Source organism: Sebastes fasciatus, chromosome 15 (genome assembly GCF_043250625.1).
Source record: "Sebastes fasciatus isolate fSebFas1 chromosome 15, fSebFas1.pri, whole genome shotgun sequence".
Taxonomy (NCBI): Eukaryota; Metazoa; Chordata; class Actinopteri; order Perciformes; family Sebastidae; genus Sebastes; species Sebastes fasciatus.
Genome location: NC_133809.1, coordinates 12,775,083 through 12,798,859, shown reverse-complemented (window position 1 = coordinate 12,798,859; position 23,777 = coordinate 12,775,083). Strand labels below are relative to the sequence as shown.

General features: G+C 40.3%; 1 protein-coding gene across 5 annotated transcripts; it reads left to right on the top strand.

Moving 5' to 3' along the window:
- Nucleotides 1-1,798: 1,798 nt before the first annotated feature.
- Nucleotides 1,799-23,738, top strand: LOC141783127 (sorting nexin-14-like). Of its 5 annotated transcripts, XM_074660157.1 has the most exons (31): nucleotides 1,799-2,151; nucleotides 2,240-2,414; nucleotides 4,619-4,739; nucleotides 5,013-5,086; nucleotides 5,565-5,643; nucleotides 5,740-5,783; nucleotides 5,888-5,975; nucleotides 6,066-6,150; nucleotides 6,225-6,381; nucleotides 6,577-6,652; nucleotides 7,387-7,431; nucleotides 7,549-7,629; nucleotides 7,818-7,932; nucleotides 8,933-9,088; nucleotides 9,192-9,316; nucleotides 9,978-10,036; nucleotides 11,009-11,035; nucleotides 11,902-12,048; nucleotides 12,725-12,857; nucleotides 15,182-15,368; nucleotides 16,530-16,613; nucleotides 16,863-16,963; nucleotides 18,657-18,768; nucleotides 18,951-18,991; nucleotides 19,237-19,356; nucleotides 20,392-20,515; nucleotides 20,911-21,075; nucleotides 21,822-21,917; nucleotides 22,043-22,134; nucleotides 23,248-23,304; nucleotides 23,630-23,738. In XM_074660157.1, exons 2-31 carry the CDS (start codon nucleotides 2,278-2,280, stop codon nucleotides 23,669-23,671), a joined length of 2,970 nt encoding a protein of 989 aa, XP_074516258.1. In that variant the 5' UTR covers nucleotides 1,799-2,151; nucleotides 2,240-2,277; the 3' UTR covers nucleotides 23,672-23,738. The 5 variants fall into 5 exon arrangements, 4 of the variants coding, with proteins under 4 accessions (XP_074516258.1, XP_074516259.1, XP_074516260.1 ...); XR_012597217.1 differs by lacking the exon at nucleotides 18,951-18,991 and having other exon boundaries at nucleotides 1,841-2,151; XM_074660158.1 differs by lacking the exon at nucleotides 11,009-11,035 and having other exon boundaries at nucleotides 1,841-2,151.
- Nucleotides 23,739-23,777: the final 39 nt, after the last annotated feature.

The following is a 23,777-nucleotide window of genomic DNA, read 5'->3' as shown; positions in this document are numbered from 1 at the left end:
CATGAAGTGGTCTCGGCATGTGGACACACTGGTGAAGAAATCCCAGCAGCGCCTTTACAACCTAAGAAGGCTGTAGAAATTTGGAATGTCCTCACCTGTACTGAGGAACTTCTACAGGTGCACTATTGAGAGCATCATGACCGGCTGCATCACCACCTGGTATGGCAACTGCTCCGAGCAGGATCGACGGCGGCTTCAGAGAGTGGTGCGGTCGGCCCAGCGGCTTACAGGTGGAGTGCTGCCTATAACTTGGAGGACATATACACCAAGAGATGTGTAACCAAGGCAAACAAGATCATTGCTGATCCCAGTCACCCGAGCCACGCCCTCTTCATCAGGAAGCAGTCCAAGAGGAAGCCTGGCTACATCAGCATCAGAGCTAAAACCAACCGCCTCAGAAACAGCTTCTATCCCCCAGGCCATCCGGATGCTGAGCTGAGTCTCACAACTGACCCTGGCCCACTAGAGCCCTGTCTCTGTCTCTATCCATTCATCCATTCGTACCCACCTCCTCACACTTGGTTACACTGCACTTATTGCACCACAAACTTACGGGTGTGCGGCTGGGTGTAAATACTCTGTGTATATTCTCTGTTATTTATTTTATAATTGTGTATGTATTCCCTATCTCATATTTATCGACCAATTTGCTATTGTTGCTGTTATATTTATATGTTTATAAGGATGATTGTATTTAATTCATTATTGTTATTCAATTGATTGAGAGATCGATTGTTTATTATACAAGGATGAGAGAGTAACAAACAGGAACAAAGAATCTCACTGCCATCTCAATGTGTATGTGATTAATAAACTAAACTTGAAATTGAACTTGAACTTGAACTTAAAAATTGAATTTGCTACTCAGCTCTCGCAAAAAATTGTATTTCCGCTCAACACTGACGTAATCTGCAGGTAACCACGGCAACTGATGTGGCTACAGCTGAACTTATCAGCAAAACTAAATTTAATATTGCGACCAATTACACTTGTGCTTTTCCTGCCATGCCATTTCTAAAATAATACAGTGAAAAGGGTTTTGCTTCCAATTTCACTTCCATAAACAATGAGCCCTAAATAATGCAGTTTGGACCTTCAATAAATATATTATTGGAGAGCAACATGGGCCTTCAAAGACTTTAGTTTCTTTCATTTCATTAATATACAGTATGCTAATAAACTGTTGAGCTGTTAGCACAGCAGATTAGGTTACCTATCAGACCATGATTTTGAGGTTTGGTGTAATTTTAACAGGTCTGTAGTCGCATTCAAGTCTTAAAGGTCCCATATTGTAAAAAGTGAGATTTTCATGTATTTTATATTATAAAGCAGGTTTAACCAATTTGGTTGCAGCAGGTTGCAATTCCGTTGAAATGCACTAAAACGGAGCATTTCAGACAGCGGGTGAATACATGTATATTCAGACAGACAGTATGAAAAAAAAATAATGTTTTTTAAACATTAAAGCATGTAAACATGTTCTAGTAGAAACCCAAAATACAAGCATGAACTTGAAAATGAGCATGATATGTCCCCTTTAAATGATGTGTATACTGCACTGTTAACAGTATATATGGTATAAACATGGCAAATAGGGCCGTAATTAGCTACTCAGCTGTCGCCACTCCCACCTCGGCGTCGTCTGTTAAATAAATTAGGACAACTTGTCATGTATTGTTATTTATTTTAAGGTAATGTGTATTTGATATACCTGTTTAACTGTAAACTAACGTTACTAGTGGTCAGTACGTCACAGGCTGCTGGCTGCTGCAGTGAGCGTAGCGGAGGTGATGACATCACTCCGTCTCCAGCGTGCTGACAACCAGGCAGCAACAGCAACCGTTGTTGCCTCTCAATGGACAAGAAATGACAGCTAGAGAGCTCCAGCAGCCATTAAGCTAAACAACACCGCAGTTATAGGACAAGACTACACACAGATGCTGCTGCTGCTGCTGTTGTAATTACCGCTAATCCTTGCTGTGGCTTACAGCTGTTTACTGAGCAGCTCTCCTCTACCTCTCCACCTCTCCAACGCTGATCCGATCCGATATAAACAACAGGCAACCTGGTCATTTTATTCTGCACATTCATGATGGTGTCGCTGCTGGACTACAATGAGAAATGGCCCTTAACATCCACCGTACACTTACAGTAAGTGCTGCAGTCGATATGCATGATTTGTTTTTAACTGTGACGCTGTTTATGTGTTGCTGATGCAGGGATGTCTTTATGTTTACAGTAATATGCAATAGGTGAAGAGACTCCAAAGCGACCAAGATGGGATGCATCAGGGCTTGTCTGCAGAGGATGAGACGCAGGGTGAAGCTGGAGAGGTTCAGAGAGCTGGGACGACAGTATCCAGTCTTCTGCTTTCTGCTGCTGCTTCTGCTGCTGTCCACTGTGCTTTTAAACAGGTAAGTTTAGGCTTAAACGAGGGGTCAGCAACCTTTACTATCAAAAGAGACATTTTAGGCAAAAAAATACATAAAAAGTCTGTCTGGAGCTGCAAAACATTTGAGTATTGTGATAAAGGTAACACAGTTTATAGTCTAAGTATAACGTATATAAGTCTAATGCAGTGAGGGCCAAAGTGCAAAGGTACTACAGAGTATTAAGATAAGATAAGATTAGATGAACCTTTATTAATCTCCGGAGGGAAATTCAGGTGTCAAAGCAGCAACATCAGCAAACAGTCATAACTGTACGAGAAAAAATATTACGAGAATAAAGTCATAACTTTACGAGAAAAAAAAGTTGTAATATTACGAGAATAAAGCCATAACTTTACGAGAAAAAAAGTTGTAATATTACGAGAATAAAGTCATAACTTTACGAGAAAAAAAGTTGTAATATTACGAGAATAAAGTCATAACTTTACGAGAAAAAAAGTTGTAATATTACGAGAATAAAGTCATAACTTTACGAGAAAAAAAGTTGTAATATTACGAGAATAAAGTCATAACTTTACGAGAAAAAAGTTGTAATATTACGAGAATAAAGTCATAACTTTACGAGAAAAAAAGTCGTAATATTACGAGAATAAAGTCATAAGTTTACGAGAAAAAAAGTCGTAATATTACGAGAATAAAGTCATAACTTTACGAGAAAAAAAGTTGTAATATTACGAGAATAAAGCCATAACTTTACAAGAAAAAAGTCGTAATATTACGAGAATAAAGTCATAACTTTACGAGAAAAAAAGTTGTAATATTACGAGAATAAAGCCATAACTTTACAAGAAAAAAGTCGTAATATTACGAGAATAAAGTCATAACTTTACAAGAAAAAAAGTTGTAATATTACGAGAATAAAGCCATAACTTTACAAGAAAAAAGTCGTAATATTACGAGAATAAAGTCATAACTTTACGAGAAAAAAAGTTGTAATATTACGAGAATAAAGTCATAACTTTACGAGAAAAAAAGTTGTAATATTACGAGAATAAAGTCATAACTTTACGAGAAAAAAGTCGTAATATTACGAGAATAAAGTCATAACTTTACGAGAAAAAAAGTTGTAATATTACGAGAATAAAGTCATAACTTTACGAGAAAATAGAAAATAACACGTAAAATTACTACTTTATAATATTATGACTTTATTCTCATAATACTACGACTTTTTTCTCTCAAATTTATGACTTTATTTTCATAATATTATGACTTTATTCTCATAATATTATGCCTTTTAATCTCGAAATCTCTGATTATTTTTTTTGTCAATGTGGCCCTAATACTCTGTCATACCGTTGTACCATAGACCTACAACAATGATAAATAAAAATGAAAATGTAAACAAAGAACAGTTATTAATTTCCATTTTTAAAAATCCACAGGGAGCCACTGGAGAGGAGCTAAAGAGCCGCATGTGGCTCCAGAGCTGCAGGTTGCAGACCCCTGAGCTAAACAGTACTCCCATCAGTGTTACAGTCTGTCATCAGACAGGCACAGAAAATTGTGTCAGACCCAACTCACATCTTACATCAGGAGTACCAACTTTTACCTTCAGCAGGAGATATAGAGTCCCCCACGGTGCAGATTGAACCGTTACAAACATTCATTCTTGCTGATGTCTATTAAACTTCTCAACAACTCGTAACATAAAGCTATCATAAGGACAGTGCAATATGTTTATGTTAAATAGGGACAGTGCAATATGTTGAATTGGGACACTGCAATATGTTTATGTTAAATAGGGACAGTGCAATATGTTGAATTGGGACAGTGCAATATGTTGCATCTGTGTAATATTGGACTATTGTCTGGGTAATATGGGCAAGACGGTAGACGGTGCAGTGCACTACCTGGGTGCAATACCTGCCATGGTGTGTGTGATAGTATGTGCCATTATGTACGTGGACTGTGTATGTGTTGAAACATCTGTTTTTTATGAAACTGTTTCCCTGTCTTGTGTGGAATCGTTTACTATTGTTGTTTAAAGTTGTTTTAATCTAGTGTATGTAACTGCAGTTGGACGGAGTCCAGGAAAAATTTCCCCACAGGGACAATAAAAGTATATCTTATCTTATCTTTACTTTATATGGCATCCCTGACATTTATTTCCCTCTATATGCTAAAATGTTAATGGCCATATATTTCTTCTGTTCTTCTTCTGACAGATATATTCACATTATGATGGTGTTTTGGTCCTTCCTGGCCGGAGTCGTCACTTTCTACTGCTCTTTGGGGCCTGAGTCTCTGCTGCCCAACGTCTTGGCCTCCATCAAACCAAAAATCAAGGTACATCAGAGAGCAAGAATTGCTGAATAGAGATGTCTGAGTATTTGCCTTGATCTTAATAATTTAACAATATCTTTGTGTGTCTTTTGATGCGTTTTAAATAATACATCTAAGGTTTATAGTGATTTCTGATGAAAATTTGGATATGAATTGACATTTTATTGATTGGACACAAAATTCCCTATGATTGTGTCATTTCTGCGGTTCGAGTGAATGATGGGTTGGATCCCCGTAAAAGCTATTCATCCACAGTATGTTAACTTTCTCTTGCAGTCATACCAACAGGAGCTGTTTCCTCTGGGCCACAGCTGTGCCGTGTGTGGAAAAATCAAATGCAAAAGGCACAGGTGAGATACCTGGTTATGTTGTGGTGCAGTGGGAGCTGAGGAAGTGGCTGTAGTGTGTTGTATTATGACCTTGTCATGTGTGTCAACAGTAGCTATGCTGATAAGGTAAACTCTTTATGCAGACAGACACAAGAGGGCACTCCATAGACCTGGATATTCCCTGTGATTATGTACATTACCATGCTGTACTGCATATCTTGTGCCAGTGAAGGACACGATAAAAAAATCAAACAAAGTGATCAATTTAGAAGCAAACAGTAAATTAAACTGGAGAAAAGAGTAATCTGGATTAATTGAATTGATATAATTCTGCCTTTATTCTATTGGGTTTGTCAACATGCATTAAATGTGCTCAATAATACACTTGTTTATCATCAAGTTATGGATGATGTTACACTGCCCACTAGTGGTAAGAAAGGATTCCTATGATTTTCTCTCTGTATAATACTTTGATTTTGTTTTTTCAATTCCCTGGTAGACCAACTTTATTACTGGAAAACTATCAACCATGGCTTGACCTGAAAGTTCCCTCTAAGGTGGATGCTTCTCTTTCAGAGGTAATGCTTGCATGGATTAAACATATTTTTAAAGTTATTATTAAATAAATAGACCAAATGATCTCATAGTCCAGTTCTGTTTTTATTATTTTCAAGATTCTGGAGCTGGTCCTGGAAAACTTTGTGTATCCTTGGTATAGGTAAGCCATTTTCCTGTATTATTTGTTTGCATGTCGTAATACAAAGTGAGGTGGTAAAATGTGTTATACAGTATGTAGTGACAGATGTGAGTGTTTCTTTTCAGAGACATCACGGATGATGAGGCGTTTGTCGACGAGCTCAGAGTGACTTTGCGCTTCTTTGCAGCCGTGTTGGTCCGCCGAACCCAGAAGGTGACAAATTAGACCGTGTGGAGTTCAAATCTTGGGATGCTGATTAACTGAACATGAATTATTTTGAATCCTTTTTTTCCCCCGCTTCAGGTGGATGTGGCATCCCTCATCACACAAAAGCTTCTTAAAGTCTCCATGAAGCACATTGAAATAATAAGCAAAGCAAGACAGAAAGGTATTGCTGATATGCATCACCTACTGAGTCTTCACCATGAAAAGCAAAACAACAAACCTCTCTCTCCTCTGTAGTAAAGAACGCAGAGTATCTTCAACAAGCTGCCCTGGAGGAATACGGTCCTGACCTCCATGTGGCCCTTCGCAGTCGCAGAGATGAGCTCCTCTACCTCAGGAAGCTCACTGAGATGCTCTTCCCCTACATTCTGCCGCCCAAGGCTACAGACTGCAGGTAACTCAGCGCTGTGACAATAAAGGCAGTGCTACCATATGTTTATCAAAGTGCGGCACAAAACATCACGGCATCAGTGTACCCCGAGGAGAAAGTCTGACAGCATTGACACTAACTATACAACAATAGATAAGAATCATTCTTTACTCTCCCATTTTCTTATTTCCTGCTGCCTTATCTCTTTGCTCCTCTCAGATCTCTTACTCTCCTGATAAGAGAAGTCTTGGCTGGTTCTGTCTTCCTTCCTTCAATGGACTACTTGGCTGATCCTGTGAGTGTAGACACATTAAAGGGGAACAACGCCCATTTACAAAATTCATACATGTTATTCTTATGGTCTAACACAGTCCAAAAAATATGAATAAACATGAACAACTCTTTCTCAAATCCCAAAACTAGAGTGTTAAAACTCAAACTTGTTATGTTGTAGGGTATAAAGTCTGGAGCTGCTCCATAGACAATTAATGGGAGACTGATTTTGTGGACCCACATAATATTTGGTCTGTGGGTCCACGTTTGTTCTTTTCAAATGAACTTTATTCTATTGTAGTGTTCTCAGTTGTAAAACAGAAAATGTACCCATATACTCAAATCATTCCCCTGGTTGCTCTCAGAGTCATATATAACATTTCTCCCCATTCATTTTCTATGGAGGAATTCAACACTTCATACCCTATGACATCACAAATTTGAGTTTTAGCACTCTAGTTTTGGGATTTGGGATATATTTGTTCATGTTTAATAATATTTTTTGTCTTAGACCATAAGAATAACATGTATGAACTTTGAAAATGGGCGTAGTTCCCCTTTAAGGGCCAATTTTCTGAATCCAAAACTGTTGTCACTTGTCACATGTGTGAGGTACCTTGTCACATGTCAGTTCACGTTATTTACCATAAGCACGCAAATGGAGGACAAAGATGTGTCTTTTTCAGAACATCAAAAGTACTTTTAGTGTTGTACGTGAGTTTTGTGAACTTACTGGCTGCTGTTTTGTTATTTCAGGACACAGTGAATCATTTACTTTTGATATTCATCGACAATTCCCCCGTAAGTATATGTTGAACTGTGACCTTATGAGCACAGGCAGTTATTGCTGCAGAGTGTGTATGTAATTCATGGGTGAATAAGATCAACATGTTTACGATCTACTTTTTGTCCCTCCAGCCTGAAGAAGCCACAGAGCCCGCTTCCCCGTTGGTTCCTTTCCTGCAAAAGTACTCTGATATTCGAAGCAAAAAGACTTCTGTGAGTGTTCGATCAAAGTACCACCTCCCCAACAAGCCACTGGACCACAATATGCAGACTCAGTGTGGTTTAGCCCGCTACATCAGGTCTCGGAGCTTAACAAGAAGTTGGAAGGGCTGTTTATAAGAGCGCTGCCTTTGTTAACTGTGATTTCTGTTCTCTCTTTCACTACTGTTTTCTCTCATCAGGTGCTGAAGCTGGAGTTGAAGGAAATCCGAGAACAGCAGGACCTTCTCTTCCGTTTTATGAACTTCCTGAAGCAAGAGGGGGCTGTTCATGTGCTCCAGTTCTGCCTTGCAGTCGGTAAGCATGTCCCGAACCTCTCCGATGGTTTCAAAAGATACACTGGCTGCTCTTACATGCATAGAGGAACCAATCAAACATCACCTGAAATTCAGGTTTAAATTCTAAATGCTCTTTCAAAATAAGTTATACGATTTAGGGCGCTTTCGCAAGCCATAGTCCGTTTGGCTTGTCTGAATCAGAATGAAACTTTTAGTTTGTTTTCTATTTAGTCTGGTTCAGTTTCACGGTGCACAAATTGAAGCGGACCAAATATAAAAATTAAGATGCTTAGGGGAATGTACATGGGAGCAAATTTATCTTTTTCATCTCGAGAGCTGCCACCTCTAGGCAAGGAATTGCAGACTTTGATGTCGAAGTGTTTTCACTCCAGTTTGTCTCGAATGACATAAACTTCACTATTTTAATGGACTATATTTAGCATATTTTGTATGTTCTCTTCGGCCCAGATGTAAAGCAAACATCGATCAGAAGTCCAGGTCAGTCCTCTCCCACTCATGTTAACCCGTCATTTACCTGTGTCCATCTCACCAAATGCGTGTACAGGCAGCTTTAAAACGGTCTGACCACTTCTCGCAAGCAGTCTCGGAACGGTTGTTTTGGTCCGCACCAGTCTACGATTACTGCGTTCACAACTGCCCGAACAAACCGCACCAGGGGTTGAACTGCACCAGAGTTTGATTAAAACACACTAAATGTTGGCTTGTGAAAGCGCTCTTTGGTACAGTAAATATCCTGTTTCTCCTGTTTGGTTTCATTACTTGTAATTTGTAGTAGCTATAATGTCAACCATTAACTCTATAGTGGAGAAATGTAATGGAAGCAAACCTACTGCAGCCCTTCTCTCACCTCTCCAGCCACACACAGTCATGTCTGAAAGCATCAGGAAAAACTCACTAAAGACCGTACATAATCTTGACACTCATGGATACCACAGTGATGCATTCTTAAAGGTCTTTACATGGTGAGACCAAGATGTCCAACTCTTTTAACTTCTCAGAGGAATTCAACGACAGGATACTTTGCCCGGAGCTGTCTGACACGGAGAAGATGAAGCTTCACGAGGAGGTGAAGAAGATCTATGAGACATACTGTTTGGACGAGAGCGTCGACAAGATCCGCTTCGACCCCTTCATAGTGGAAGAAATACGCAACAGTATGTCAGTCACTGAAATCACAATTTCTCAAAGAAGGGCATATAATTACCTACTCGGATGAGTGTTTATGCTTGTTAACGTGTCTTTTGTTGAACTGCCCAGTTGCAGAGGGCCCATATGCAGAGGTGGTGAAACTGCAGACCATGAGGTGCTTGTTTGAAGCCTACGAGCACGTCCTGTCCCTCCTGGAGAACGTTTTCACCCCCATGTTCTGTCACAGTGATGAGGTTAGCGTCTACACCACGAAATAAATCACTCAGCTCACCGTCACCCAGCTTGACAACACATGCCTGAGGCTCAACCCAATTAATGAATCCCCTCTTTCACATCTGTATTGCATCTGTCTGTCATGCTCTGATATCTAAATACAGTCTAGGTTGTTTTTCGCACAGACTGAATGTTAATATCCTCTACCATTTGAATTTTGTTTTTGTGTCAGATTTATCTAACTATATCTACCAAATGCTGGAATTAGAGTTGATTTGGAATTCACCGTCTCTCTTTCGCTGTCCTCTTCCGATCTCTCAGCCACCAACCGCTATCGGCCGCGTCATCAGTACCAGACGCGCAACTGGCCAATGAGTCGACGCTGGCATTATGCCAAGCTGCCAAGCCAAATTACACCCCTCAGAGGCTGTTTCATTGAATACAGCTGGGTGGACCAGTGCTCAGACATTGTCCACAGCAGGCCACTGCCCTGCATGAATAGTGTGTCTGGAGAGTAATAATATTATTTGATATTTTGTTGCCACTCCCGTTCCTGCTCCAAAATAAACAGTGCAGTCATGATTATTATTAAGTCATGAAGAGGTTATTCATACAGCAGTATTGTGTTTGATTGTCCTGAAATTGACACACCTTTTATTATCTTTCCATGTCATTCTCCAGTACTTCCGCCAGCTTCTGAGAGGGGCAGAGTCCCCTGCCAGGAATTCCAGGATGAGCAGGTACGTTTTACTTTACCAATATTTGTGTTTTTGTGTTAACCATAATGTTTACCAATATATTGATTCATGAGTTAGCATTTGACAGAAGGTAACGTTTGATAAGTTAAAACACAGTGTGTTTCACTGGTAGTTTTTAGGCAGAAAATGTATTGCTTTGTGTGCAACCCAAGTTCCTTTAATCTGTCTGAATTTCACTAATAAGTTATCAAACTTTTGTTTTTAAAAACACTCGCTGTATCCCAGTAGACACTGCAGTGTGAAGGCAGAATATAGTATGTGCCAGCTGCATCAAATATAAATATGAATTCACTTAAAGTTCTGTCTTAAAGGACCAGTGTGTAACAATTAGGCGGTTTTATTGGCAGAAATGGAATATAATATAAATAACTATGTTTGCTTTAGTGCATAATCACCTGAAAATAAGAATCGTTGTGGTTTTGTTACCTTAGAATGAGCCATTTATATCTACATAGGGAGCAGGTCCTGTTCGCGGAGTGTTACAACGCCACGTTTCAACAGTAGCCCAGAACGGCTTAGGTCGGAGTCAATAACGTTACTCGCTCCTGTCGCTGCCGCTCTCTCTCTTGCTTCACCACTCACTTCCCTCGTATACACACATTCTACGCACTGACTCTGCTCCAGATGACCTACACTACTCTTACAACAACTGGTTTCATGTTTTCGCTTCGGCCACCTTAGCTCTCCTACACACTTGGCACACAGGAGAGGCTTCAGTTGGTCGCAATCTCAACCTCACCGCTAGATACCGCCAGATCCTACACACTGTTCCTTTAATGCAGCCTAAAAGAAACTGTAAATCAGCAATAAAAAATAGTTTTTACTTTGAAGTACCTTGAAGTAAGAAGTAAAGTGACCTGAGTCCAGGGATCGACTGTCATGTTTCTATCACGGGGTGAGGTGTGTATGTGGCCACGGGGCCCTGCCACTAACTCCTTGTGCATATTGTTCCAGAAATAGCCTCAGTTTGGATGACATTCGGTGAGTATAAGGCATCAGTGTGCTGATCAAAACAGTGGCTGGCTGAGCGGTGCTGCTGCACGCAAGATACACTTCATTCTTGCCTGACTGGTCTACAGAGAAACACGTGCTGCCTTTTGTTTTACAAATTCACTGTACTCTGGGCCCGCTGCAATCATGGCTTCAGTTCAAAGAGCACTAGTCGATAATATGATAATGATGTATAATTTCATTGCTAATCTAATTAAACCCGTAAATATGTGTTTTATTTGGTGCCTGTGCTATAAATGCAAATGAGGAGAAGATTGAGAAAAGTGACCTTAATCAGCTAATCATGTTAATCATAGCGTGAGTCATCATTAATCATGTTAATCAAGAGTGAATACATGCAGTATAACATCTTAGTTTTGGGAGGTTTAGGCTTTATTTTGGATCATTTTCTTACAAAATTAGGTTTGCTTGCTTCCAAAATTACAGAATTAAGAATTAGGGGAACTTTAGGAGGGATGTTGGTTGATTTTATGTTTCAGTTTTTTCACGTGGTTAAGAAAGCAATCTTGTTATGAAGGCAGTTTTCAAAGCAGCATGAGTCACACCACTCAAAGGAGACAGATGAGATAGGAGATTTAACAGTTCTCACTGCCACTCCATTCGTAAGCGCTGAACTATGAGCATCAGTTCCCTCCATGTCTGCAATTCAGTAACCCCCCCTTCCACTCTGCCTGTCTGTCCGCCTGTTACTCCACATATGTATTGCCACCACCATGCTGTGTCTGTGACTGTATGTCCACTCTGATTCTGTAACCACCATACTGCCTGCTCCGGTATGATCCACGGTCCTCTCCCTCCTCTCGCCCGTGGGGGACGTGACCCTGTTCTGCTTATAGTTCCTGGGACTGGAGCCCCGAGTCCCCGTCCTCACTGTTCACCGCCTCTGGCAGCTCTTCACCTGCATCTTTTAACTCCCTCCATGCCCAGTCCACGTTCACAACTTTCCCATACGGCTCGCTATCCCACCGCCACTCATCACCCAAGTAAGTCAGGGTCCATCTGTGTGTCCCAGGTCGCTCAGTGTGATGTCATGCTGTCCACCTTCCCCCTACGTCACCCCAGACGCCTGCATGGTGGGACCGATGCATGGAATCCTGTTTTTTTTTTGTCATGTGTCCTTCCTCCAACTTTGTTGTGTTGTTTAGGCTGAAGACTCGCCTCTTGTTTTTGACAATGCAGTGACTTTTCAATGTTCAGTTTCTTGTGCATTGGGTATATCACCATGCATCACATGGGGATTATTACTTCACATAGTTTCACTCACACAGAGCACCTGTGATGTTATGTGCCTTTTCTGGTTGACTGGTTAACTGATCATAGAATATAAATTTGCGATCCCCTTCAAACTAGACATCTGTTCATGAAATCACTGCTGTCTGCTGTGTTTGCTTTTGGCCCCCTTTAACAACAAACCAGGCATTTCTCTGTGAGATGGCTGTGAAGTGACATTTTGGCTTTGGGTTTGGCTACTTTTAGCTTTTCTTCTCCCCATTCATTCCCCAGTCATGATACCGGCGCAGTACGTCGCTTCTTGCTTCCCCCTCCTGTGCTCTACGGTTCCTTCCCCGTCACTTCTCTCAAGCTGCATACGCTTTGCTGAAGCCATGTGCATCTCCTCCATTACGTGTTTGTTTAATAACCTCCCCGTTTGGCCTGCAGGAACACGTCAAAGAGGGGCGAGTCCTTTGGGATCAGCCGCATTGGCAGTAAGATCAAAGGAGTGTTCAAGAGCACAACCATGGAGGGAGCCATGCTGCCATCCTATGGGCTGGTGGAGGGGGAGGACGATATGGTGAGGCTGATCGAAGTGTTTGTTATAATGATAATAGGATGATAGTTTCCTTTAGAGCAGCGATTGCCAACCCCCTTTCTATCATTGAGTAAACTGACGACCCCTGACTAAGTGACATATTATATGGATATTTCATATTATAGTCAATGCATAACAATAACAGAACAAAACAACTGATGAACTGTACAATTAACCCAAATAGTGAACACAATAACTAAAGGACGTTTGTGTAAAACAAGCGATTTTGGATGAATTTTGAGCAGATTATTTCCAGTGAATATTGCGTCCTAGATGAGTTTTCCTGTTATTTTTCGGAACTTTTAATACAATTCTCTGTATTTTTTTAATTTTTAATAATCATACAACTTAATTTGTTTCTTTTTCTTTTTTGACAAATTCAGTGTTTTCTTCTCCCAGATGCTTGCCCATTGCTCTATTAGCTCCTTGGTTGTTTTAACTTCACACTTTTCTAATGCAGGACGAGACTGTTCAGCAGAGAGGGAAGGCTCTGTGAATATAATTTGTGTTCAGGTGTTCAGGTGTTCACTGTGCCCTTGTCCTCTTTATATCTTAAATAATAATCCAAACTTTAAAATAACAATTTCATTTAATTTTCTTCACAGATATGAATGAAATGTTGAGATAAAGGCCTCACAACCCCTCGTGAAATCAAATTGCCCTGTGTGCGTTCCTCATTCTTACAGATGTCTGTGATTCAGAGTAATTACAAAAAGTAAAATTAAACAAAATAAAGCACTCCTCTACACCATCACTGTAGTTACCACATGGCGGCGTTGTTGAGTAAAACAAGGAAAGTGAAACTGCTCACCAACTCTGTCTCCCATGTGTTAAATCCAGAGTTTTCCGTTTTGATGATATCAGAGGTTTTAGTCTTGGATCACTGCTGTCTGGATTCCCAAGACTGATTGTGCTGTTCTCAACAACCAGTTGAACTTTAATGTTCCCAGTGCTTCCCAGAATTGTATTACCTTTGTGGCCTACTTTGACAAGCCACTTTCTGCACAATTACATGAAGTATATTTAGTTGTCCAAAGCTACACTGAAGCTTTTTTATCATCTTTGGTCCGATGTTAAAGTCCTTTTTTTTTTATGTCTGCTCAATTCCATCAAATGGAGAACGAATTAAAAAAAAGTTCTGTTTTAGCAATCCTTGTCTGCACAGCGTGAGATTACATGCTCAATTGACAGAAGGTTGTGTGGGGTTCAAGGAGCAAGTATTTCCCCATGAAAACACATATGACACTCATGAAAATGACTAAACATCTGCTTTGATTGAGAGAAAATAACTGGTGTGTTTTGTTATCACAGTTCTGACCCAATGTCTTTTTTTTTTCCCAAGATAGAATACAATTACTATGTATAGGAAAATCAACCATCATATATGCATAATGATCTGTTTTCCATAGCTGGTGCAGTAAAACAGCTTAATGTCCGGAAATGTTTCTATAATTGCCCTTCCTGTATTTAGTGTAAGCAAGGGGATATGAGGTGTTTTCTTTTGTAGTTCCCTTACTTGTGTTATGACCAGTTGAAGCGGACCCAGATGCAGACACAGGAGGCAGATGACAAATTAACAAAAGGCTTTATTGCCAGAATGTGCAGAGGAATTGTTCAAGGCAAAATGGAGCTGGGGGTTTGAGCCCCGCAGGCAGGCAGACAGGCAGGCAGAAATAGCAACAGGCAGGCAGGCAGGGCACCTAGGATACAAAAGAAGAAAACACACACGTTAGAACAGGATCAAAAACACAAGCAGAATTAGTCATTAGACTTAAGAACACGAGAGGCCGAAGTAGCCTACCACTTCAACGAACTGGTGACGAGTGTCTGAAGAGCCCGGGTATAAATACTGTGGTTGATGAACTGATTACTGCCGGCTGCGTGTTTGGAGTGAGCGCGGGGAACCTGCAGATGGGAGGAGAGCACACACACACCCTTACAGGCACGCCCACACAAGACAGACAATGGAACTGGAAAACAGGGAAAAGGGAAAAGAAACTGGACTTATGGCTGGAACCATAACAATTTATGGCTGAGTCTCAGCCGACCTTTGTTTTCTTTTCTTAAAATACTTGTTTCCTTCTTGGTAAATTCGATAGCTGTACACTATAAGTTAAATGAGTTCAGTACAAAATAAACTCAAAGAACAAAAGAAATCCAAGAAATTGAAAAGTCAGCTCTCCAGTCAGTAGTGCTCTCAAGATTGCACACAGTGTTTTGTACCTTAATAGTAGCAGTTTTGACCATGATCTATTTCTTCTTCTACTCTACTTGACCTTAACCTCTTTCACTTCCTTCCATTCAAGGTGGAGGAAGCCATGATGGTGCTGGAGGATGACTCCCCCATGGAGGCCGCCTCCACCCCCAGCACCCCCCGAAACCTCTCAGCCTGGAACATCACCATCCCGTACATTGATTTCTATGACGACGATGTGAAGAGGGAGAGGATTCCCGTGTTCTGTATCGATGTAGAGCGCAATGACCGGAAGGCAGGTGAGACTTAGCAGGCCCGTCCTTCTGTCTCACTTACTGTCATCTGAGAGGGGTCATTCGGCTCTGTGCAGGGATGGTTTAGAATGAGCTGCGGTGTCCTTTTCTGTAGGGTATAGTTTTGCATTCAGAGTAAGAATTTGAACAATAATGTGTGATAATACTGTAAGTTCTTGTTCCCCTTAAATATTTGTGGTGTAAGCACCAAACAAAAGTAAAGTTTGGATACAAAACTCTTTAGGTTCTTTTTATTAATAATATAAGGAGAATATATCCACAACTTTTTGTTTGTTGTTACACTTTTTACATTTGCTTATCAGTGAGCTTTAGATGTGCTGGTAGGCATTTTGTTTTCTATTTTCAAACCTCCAAACCGGGACCCATAAGTGTACCGCACTTTCATACACGCGCACATGTATGCATTTATGCATGCACCATAAGCATGCTATTGTATATTGCTATCTGGCCTTAATATGATCTTTTATATCGGCATTTCCACCATGTACGACTGAAAATGTACTCACATGACAGCTACCCGTTAGTGTACTGACAGATTCTGTTGCAAAGAGCAGCAAGCGTCATAGCAACGGCCTTGACAACGACACATTGATTGAAAACACATACAGGCAAATCAGTGTTGAATTCAGAAGCATGATGCATTGTTTATGTTTTTATATCTGGTTAGGTATTAATGAGTGGGACAGAACATGATAAACATCTATGTAAGAACAGAAAACAAGTAGAATATTATTATTATTATTTTAATTGTGGTGAAAACCGGGACAATTTGGAAGTGACTGTTGAAAACCGGGACGTTTTAGTATTTTACAGATAGTTGTCGTGACTCAGGACACCCAGCTTCAAACCGGGAAAATCCTGGACAGACATCACGTCTCACACCCTTTTTATAGCATCAATAACTAATTAAAATCAAACTAATCAGAAAAGTGAACACTTGAACATACATCAGCGTGATAAGAACTACCTAAAATGACAGAAACCATCATTGGGAAACATTTATTTGACATGTACTTTAACTTTTTAGTTTGGCCCATGTCCCATCTGTTAACATGGTATGCTGCCCAAAATATATATAAGTGACTGTTATTGCCAGTCTAAATTATTAATGTTACTGGTACTTTCCCTGTTTGTGTTTGTCTGCAGTGGGACATGAGACTGAGCACTGGTCCGTGTACAGAAGATATCTGGAGTTCTATGTCCTTGAATCAAAGCTCACTGAATTTCATGGTAAGGTTTGTGTTTACAGTAGAGGGCCTGTGCACTAAACGTTTTTTTCATTTATTGTCATATGGAAAGAATTTCCCACCAAAATGGTCTTGCAGATTCCATAGGATTCACAGAACATTACTTCCATGTGAACTTTAGTTTTAGGTGCCAAGTAAGTTTAATGGCCCTGTTGCATAATTCAGGGAAACTGTTATTTCCCTGTCAAAGTAAAAGGATGCTTGTTCTTTTATCTATTTTATATTTCTGTAGGCTCATTTCCAGATGCGCAGTTGCCTTCGAAGAGAATCCTCGGTCCCAAGAATTACGAGTTCCTCACATCGAAACGGGAGGAGTTCCAGGAGTACCTTCAGGTAGATGTCTGAGAAGATCGGACACTTCAGTCTTACTGAATTGTATTAGACATGCAGATTGATGGGTCCGGAGATGAGCCAGAATTTAACAACGTACCTCAGATTATTTAATGTTACTGTGCAGAGAGATGAAGATTACTTAAACACACAGCTGTGACTGTAATCTCTGCGCAATAAAAGTGAGCTCATATAATTGTCAAGCAAAAGCATGAGTCACATTTGAACATGTGCCAACTTCCCACTAAACACAGGTCAATTCAAGTGTGAAACAAGTTTCACATCTGCATATATATAAGTGGAATAAGATGACCACAAACCAGCTGTTGTCTTCTCGAAAGTAGCACCCTAACCCAAGCTTGACATTTTGCTATTACAGTACTTGGTGTCTGAAATATCACAGTGAAGGTTAAATGCGGATTCACATCTGTAGTTTTTCTCAATTCCCCTTTTTCTCAGCACGTACTCACACCCACAAACACACACAGGGCTGTTCCAGCAACACCACCACGTCCAAGTTTCAGAAAATAACCATTTAAAGGTTATCATTATGAGGTTGTGAAGAACAAAGAGTTGTATGGAGCTGTATGTCAGGACCGTAGACAGGTTAAATCACTGTTCTAAATGGAGAAGCAATTATCTTTCTGTCTCATTTGGCGTCACAAGGGCAGCTGCAGCTTTTCAAAAACAGTTCTGACTCTTAGTTGTGATCAAGGTCCACTTTTTTAAGCATTGCATTCAAGGACCCTGTGACAAGATTTGAGACTTGCTGTCAATCATTTATGCAGCTGCAGATTATTTGTCTTCTGAGATTTATGTTTTGAAACATCGATCATGTTTTTCATGGAGTTTTCAGCAGTTTACTCACAAATCCCAGATGTGTTTTTACTGGAGAATCCTTGAGCGCAACAAGGAAAGATTTTGAAATGGTCCCTGCTTGGAGGTGAATCATCTTAGTTGATCTACATACTAGAAGTGTTGCTGGGGTTTTGACCTCCTCAGACTTTTTCCCTTCTCCATGCATCTTGGAAGTATGTAAAGTTGTGCCAGAAACTCCCACTCTGCTTTGGAGGTGCATCATCACAACAAGATGATAATTGCCACAATAACAAGACAAAGAGTCTATAGCCATGCAAGCAGATCTGTGAGACTTAGCTTAGTGTGTTAACATGTGAATATGCACAAAACACAAAGTACAGCTGAGGCTGATGGGAATGTCATTAGTTTTGATCATAAACCAAAGTATTGGACAAATTAAATTGTTGACCTCATGGTGGCCCTGGGCGAAAAGAAAGTGGATTGCCAAAGTAATTACAATTCATCCTGAGGGGGACGGGAATGTTAGTACAAAATTGAATGGCAATCCATCCAGTAATTGTTGAGACTGACAGACATTGCCAACCCTAGAGCCATGCCGCTAGCGTGGCTTAATTAAAAAACTATTATATTCTGTGGAAAATAGTCAGCAATAACATAAACTCTGTTGATAAGGCTATAAAACATACAAAACCACATGTATGGTCCTTGAAAAACTACAGTCTGTTTCTTTTCAAAACGAGTAAAACATCTGGGATTGAATGTGTCCCCACGGCAACCCGAGTAATATACTGTTGCACAAGCCACAGCTCTGATTTAAGGTCCTGTGTTGTTCCACTATAGAAGAACTCAACTTATATTACATGTGTTTTCTTGGCAGAAACTTCTGCAGCACCCGGAGCTGAGTAACAGTCAACTCCTCGCCGACTTTCTGTCCCCTCATAGCATGGAGTCTCAGTTCCTGGACAAGATGTTACCTGACGTGAACCTGGGTACAGTATGACTGTGACAAAGACCAATGAGATGGATTATGTTTGAACAGCAGAGCATGTCAAACACACTGTGAAAATGTTTGAACAGCCTGACCTCGGGTTGCAGTGAAAAGATATTTGAGTTTCAGACGGAGGAGGAATGTGACCATGCATCACTGAGATAAAGTATTTATGTTTCACAGGGAAAATCATTAAGTCAGTTCCCAGCAAACTGATAAAAGAGGTAAGAAATGCATTCCTAGTGGTGTGTGTATTTGTGTGTGTGTGTGGTTTAGTTTATTTCTCTCTGTCTCATCTTTCTACAATACAAATGGTTCCCATCACTTCACAACCAATTTAAGCAGTCACTTGTGTGTTTGTTAGATCTGTAACAGTCCATTAACATTTTTCTATGGCACATACACCTGTAAGAGAAATAATACTGCCATTGTAACTTATACAGATGGTGTCCTGTGCTTTCTCTGTCAGAAAGGGCAGCATCTGGAGCCTTTCATCCAGTCCTTCTTCAACTCCTGTGAATCTCCCAAACCCAAACCCAGCCGCCCTGAGCTCACTATCCTGAGCCCCACCTCGGAAAATGATAAAAAGGTTAGAGATTAAAGTTTCACAACTTCCAAAGTCCATACTCTCTCTCTTTCTTTCTGCAAGCCAAGGAATGACTCTATCTGTACTACTTAGACTACAGATGGAGTTCTCCCAGATGCTCAAATTTAGTTTAATAGCTGTTTATACTGAAGCGTTGCCAGTCATCACTTTCTGGTTGAAAAAACACAATCCAATGAAGCTTTACAATTAAATGTTTTAGAGATAGTTTTCAGAGCAAAGTTATGGTTTGCATCTGCCACTGTACATCACTGTAGCAATTGTTACTTTGTTTTGGACCTTGAAGAAGTAAAGAGAGACATTTCATCTTCACAGCCAGTGGTTGTTTTATATTTTTAGACGTCTTGCCACTTGAGCTTAATGCATGTTGTCTTCTATTGTATTTACACTATGTTGGGAAAAATCAATGCATGCAGTTTGTATTCAAAATAGCTCAAGGGCGCCTTATGCGGCGGTATGAGACGAGCAGGGCTTTCCATTCACTACAATGTAAACCCATCCGTGGCAACATAAACGCTCAGAGAAAATGCTGCGGTGACGTAGTTTAAAGATCGAAGGGTTCTGACGAAGCGAAGCGATGTTGGGATGAGAATGTGTTGAATACTCACACCTATTTTGGCCGAAAAAGACTACGAGCATATAATGTGAAAACTTTCCAGATGCTGAATCGATGAGATCATCATCAAGTTTGGACCTATTTACATGATTAATCCCATTTCTGGCTGATTTCTTATACATGTTTATATAATTAAAGCTCCAGAACAAATGTGTCATTGCCTCAAAATCCAGGGATGGATGCAATTAACCTCCTGTCGTACAGTTTAAAATGAAGAAAGACTTTTGTTGCAATATTGTCATTGTTCACATTTTGTTAAAAAACGAAATAGAAATTGCATGTTTGCCTCAACAGATTTCTGTCAGCCACTCAGATTGGAAAGGGTTGTTGAAACAGAATAGCAGGATAGTGGTCTTAAGGTTTTGATTAGTCTTCAGTCTGATGTAAATCCTTAAATCTCCTAGCTCTTCAACGACCTCTTCAAAAACAACGCCAACCGATCAGAGATGAGTGAGAAGAGACACAATCAGAATTACTTCCTGGAAATGATCACTGTTGAAGGGCTGTACGACTACTTGATGTATTTGGGTAAGTGAGTGCTTTCTCCTGGAGTTTTTTACGAGCAGCTTGACACCATTACAGCAAAAACAAAAGCAGATGTCACATACACAATGTTATGTAACAGTAGCTGGCAGCAAGTAAAACTAACACCATGAACTTAACGTGACATCTGCATTGTGATTATGATAATGTGTTTGTTTGAAAGGTGCTGTTGCATTGTAATTATTAAACAAATACACTTATTGTATTGAAATAGTATTCAGACCTGTAACAAGGCATTGCTGCAGAATTGTACTAGAAGTAGGGAGTTGGTGTTCCCTCATGAATCACCACCATGACATGTACACCCCTGGACCCCTGACGTAAAGCCCCATTATTCACTCATACACTCTCTCTCTCTCCTTCTTCTTTATGGTTGTCAGGCCGAGTTGTCTTCCACATCCCCGACTGGCTGCACCACCTGCTAATGACTGGCAGGATCCTGTTCAAGAACACACTGGAAGCCTACACAGATTACTACCTTCAGCACAAACTGAACCTAGTGGTCCAGGAGCACCGGCTAGTCTCGCTCATCACCCTGCTTAGAGGTAAATTGGCGGGGGAAAAGGGACAAGGCTGTGTCCGAAATCACTCACTACTCACTAGATAGTGGACTATACAGTGAGTTCGCCATTATGTAGTGCTGTCCGAATGTTTAGTGGGAATTATTGTACCCTATGTAGTGGGCTCAAAGTATCCCATAATGCATTGTGAAAAGTAATGGTCACTAACCGAGCACTATATACCATCATGCATGGAAAAAATGGAGGAGAGGAGAGAGGGCAGCACAATTGAGAAAAATCCATGAGCAGCGCATCACAACACAAACTGCCTCAAAGTACTTTGTATTTATTAATTTGGGAAAATACACTTATTTCCACAACGGTAGACGGCAGCGCATCACCACTTCACTCCTTCCGTTCTTACCTTTCACAATAAAATCCTTAGACGTATACGCTGCATCACTGCCTAACGATGGGGAACTAAAATACACTCAGAGCATTTCGCTAAGAGGCAACTCAACCAAATAATTTACAATATGTATTTATTACAAAAATACAAAAAAAAAATATTTATTATGGATGGTCTACCAGCAGACGTTTAGTGTCCGAAAGTGTTTTTTAATTTTGCCGATGAACTCACTGCATAGTTTTCTATAAAGAACTCCCTGGATAGTGAGTAGGGAGTAGAATGAGTGAGTGATTTCGGACACAGCCTAAGTGTATTTATTATTATTTTTAAAACATGCTAATTTAATGAAATGAAATGATGTACATAATCTTTGCCCTTCTAGACACCGTTTTCTGTGAGAGCAGTCTGCCCCGCTCAGCTCAAGACAAGCAGTGGAGGGCCAAGAAGACATTTGAGCAGATGATGAAATACATTCCAGGTATTCATTCAGCTCTCCCACGCAGTGATGTAGACTAATTTACTGACGAAATTTCCACTTACATGACAAATGTGCACGTGTGAACATGTGGATTCACAAGAAATTCACAAGCCGCTTGTCTTTAGAGTTTCTGGGGAAATGCATCGGAGAAGAGGCCAGGTATGAGGGAGTACGTCTCCTCTTCGATGGACTGCAACAGCCTGTTCTCAACAAACAGGTACACACACACACACACAGCGTGTAAAACACATTCATTGTTTTCCCAGCATATTTCCTACCGTTCAGTATTTGCATATCGTTTTAAAATGTGTTTGCTGATCTCTAATAGTTGACTATTCAACGATTTGGTCTAAGGTGCTTGATTTGACTTCCAATCTCACAGTCGAATTGTCGCAGTGGCAGAAAAATGTAGTTAGTAGAAACAATGGATCATTCAATCCGGGCTATATGGTGGTGCTGAATGTCTGATTTTACATAGAATTGCTTGGTTTCTCCGTATAAATCATGATATATTGCCTATTTTGGTATAAATATCAGCAATACTGTAATAACATTGAAAATATCTCATGTGCTTTCAATCAATCTCCTTAGTTTGTGTGAATAAATCACCATGTAGACTAAGTTGCGTTATCCAAATTTGCGGGACCATCGGAAGAGCAGCATCTTGGTGATAGCCTCAGAAAGGCTAAATAACAACAACATAAGGCTACTGTTTCAAAATCAAAAGAATGCATTGATTAATCAGAGCACTAGGAGCGTGGCACTATCAGAGCAAACGATTCTTTTAAATCAGTAGAGGGAGGCGCGTAGAAACAGCTATTGGCGGCTTGCGTCTCTCTCCCATTGACTGTCCCATGTCGTTTCCCTTCTGTCTACAGATGCTACAATGGGGGAAAATGGAAATAGGGACGAAAGTTGTATTTACAACCACAAAAAGCAAGCAGGCTAAGAGATTGTGCCCGTCTGTATACCTATCAATCTCTGCTCCATTTCAGTACTTTGGACAGCGCCACACCAAGACACACACTCACACAACAAACAGCGCTGTCCATTATTCTGAAAAAAAACAGCGAAGCTATGGTCACATGTATCTCAGCCAATAGTTTTGTTGTTTTTACTATTTTTCTATGGACAGATAAAACCTAAACAGTGAAGGGGGATCAATGAGCAAAAACAAAACATGATTCGACGATCAGTTGACGATAGGCAAGACTTGACCAATCAGATCGAACTATGTAAATTCTTAGTCGCCTGGTTTGCTGTTTGTATTTAAAGATCACTGTGTGGCTTTAATCCTTTTCATCCTCTTCCTCCTTTTTGCCTTCCTCAGCTGACATATGTGCTGTTGGACATCGCCATTCAAGAACTTTTCCCTGAACTAAACAAGGTAAACAGATGCTAGCATTGGTTTCTAAAGAAAGATAGAGTGTGGACATCGATCCATCCATTTTCTATACCGGCTTATTCTTTGCAGGGTTGTGGGGGAATCTGAACATATTTATTTATTAGTCTATATCATATCTGTAAAGGTCATTTTTACACCTGGTATTAAGGGAAATCTTTGACTGTATGATGATGTCTGACAAATGACAAATCACTAAAAGTAAATGCAGAGATACCGTATCATGGCATAAAGTTAAATCTTTAAATCGCTGTATTTGACCACAAAGAACGTCTATTTTAGTGCTAACGCTGTGTTTCTGTTTCCTCAGCAGGTACAGAAGGAGACCTCTATGATGGCTCCGTGGATGTAAAATGAACACTTCGATGGACATGAGCTGACATGCTTTCTAGGCATTAAACTAAGCCGAAACACCTGCAGAGACTCATGTTGGTTCAGTTACCTGAAACATGTTGATC

Bases quoted from the DNA above. Each gene is read 5' to 3' on its own strand.
- LOC141783127 (XM_074660157.1), top strand. From the start codon at position 2,278: ATGGGATGCATCAGGGCTTGTCTGCAGAGGATGAGACGCAGGGTGAAG. The intron at 12,049-12,724 runs GTAAGTCAGGGT...TTTGGCCTGCAG, and splicing joins CACCGCCACTCATCACCCAA to GAACACGTCAAAGAGGGGCG. The intron at 22,135-23,247 runs GTACACACACAC...TGCCTTCCTCAG, and splicing joins AGCCTGTTCTCAACAAACAG to CTGACATATGTGCTGTTGGA.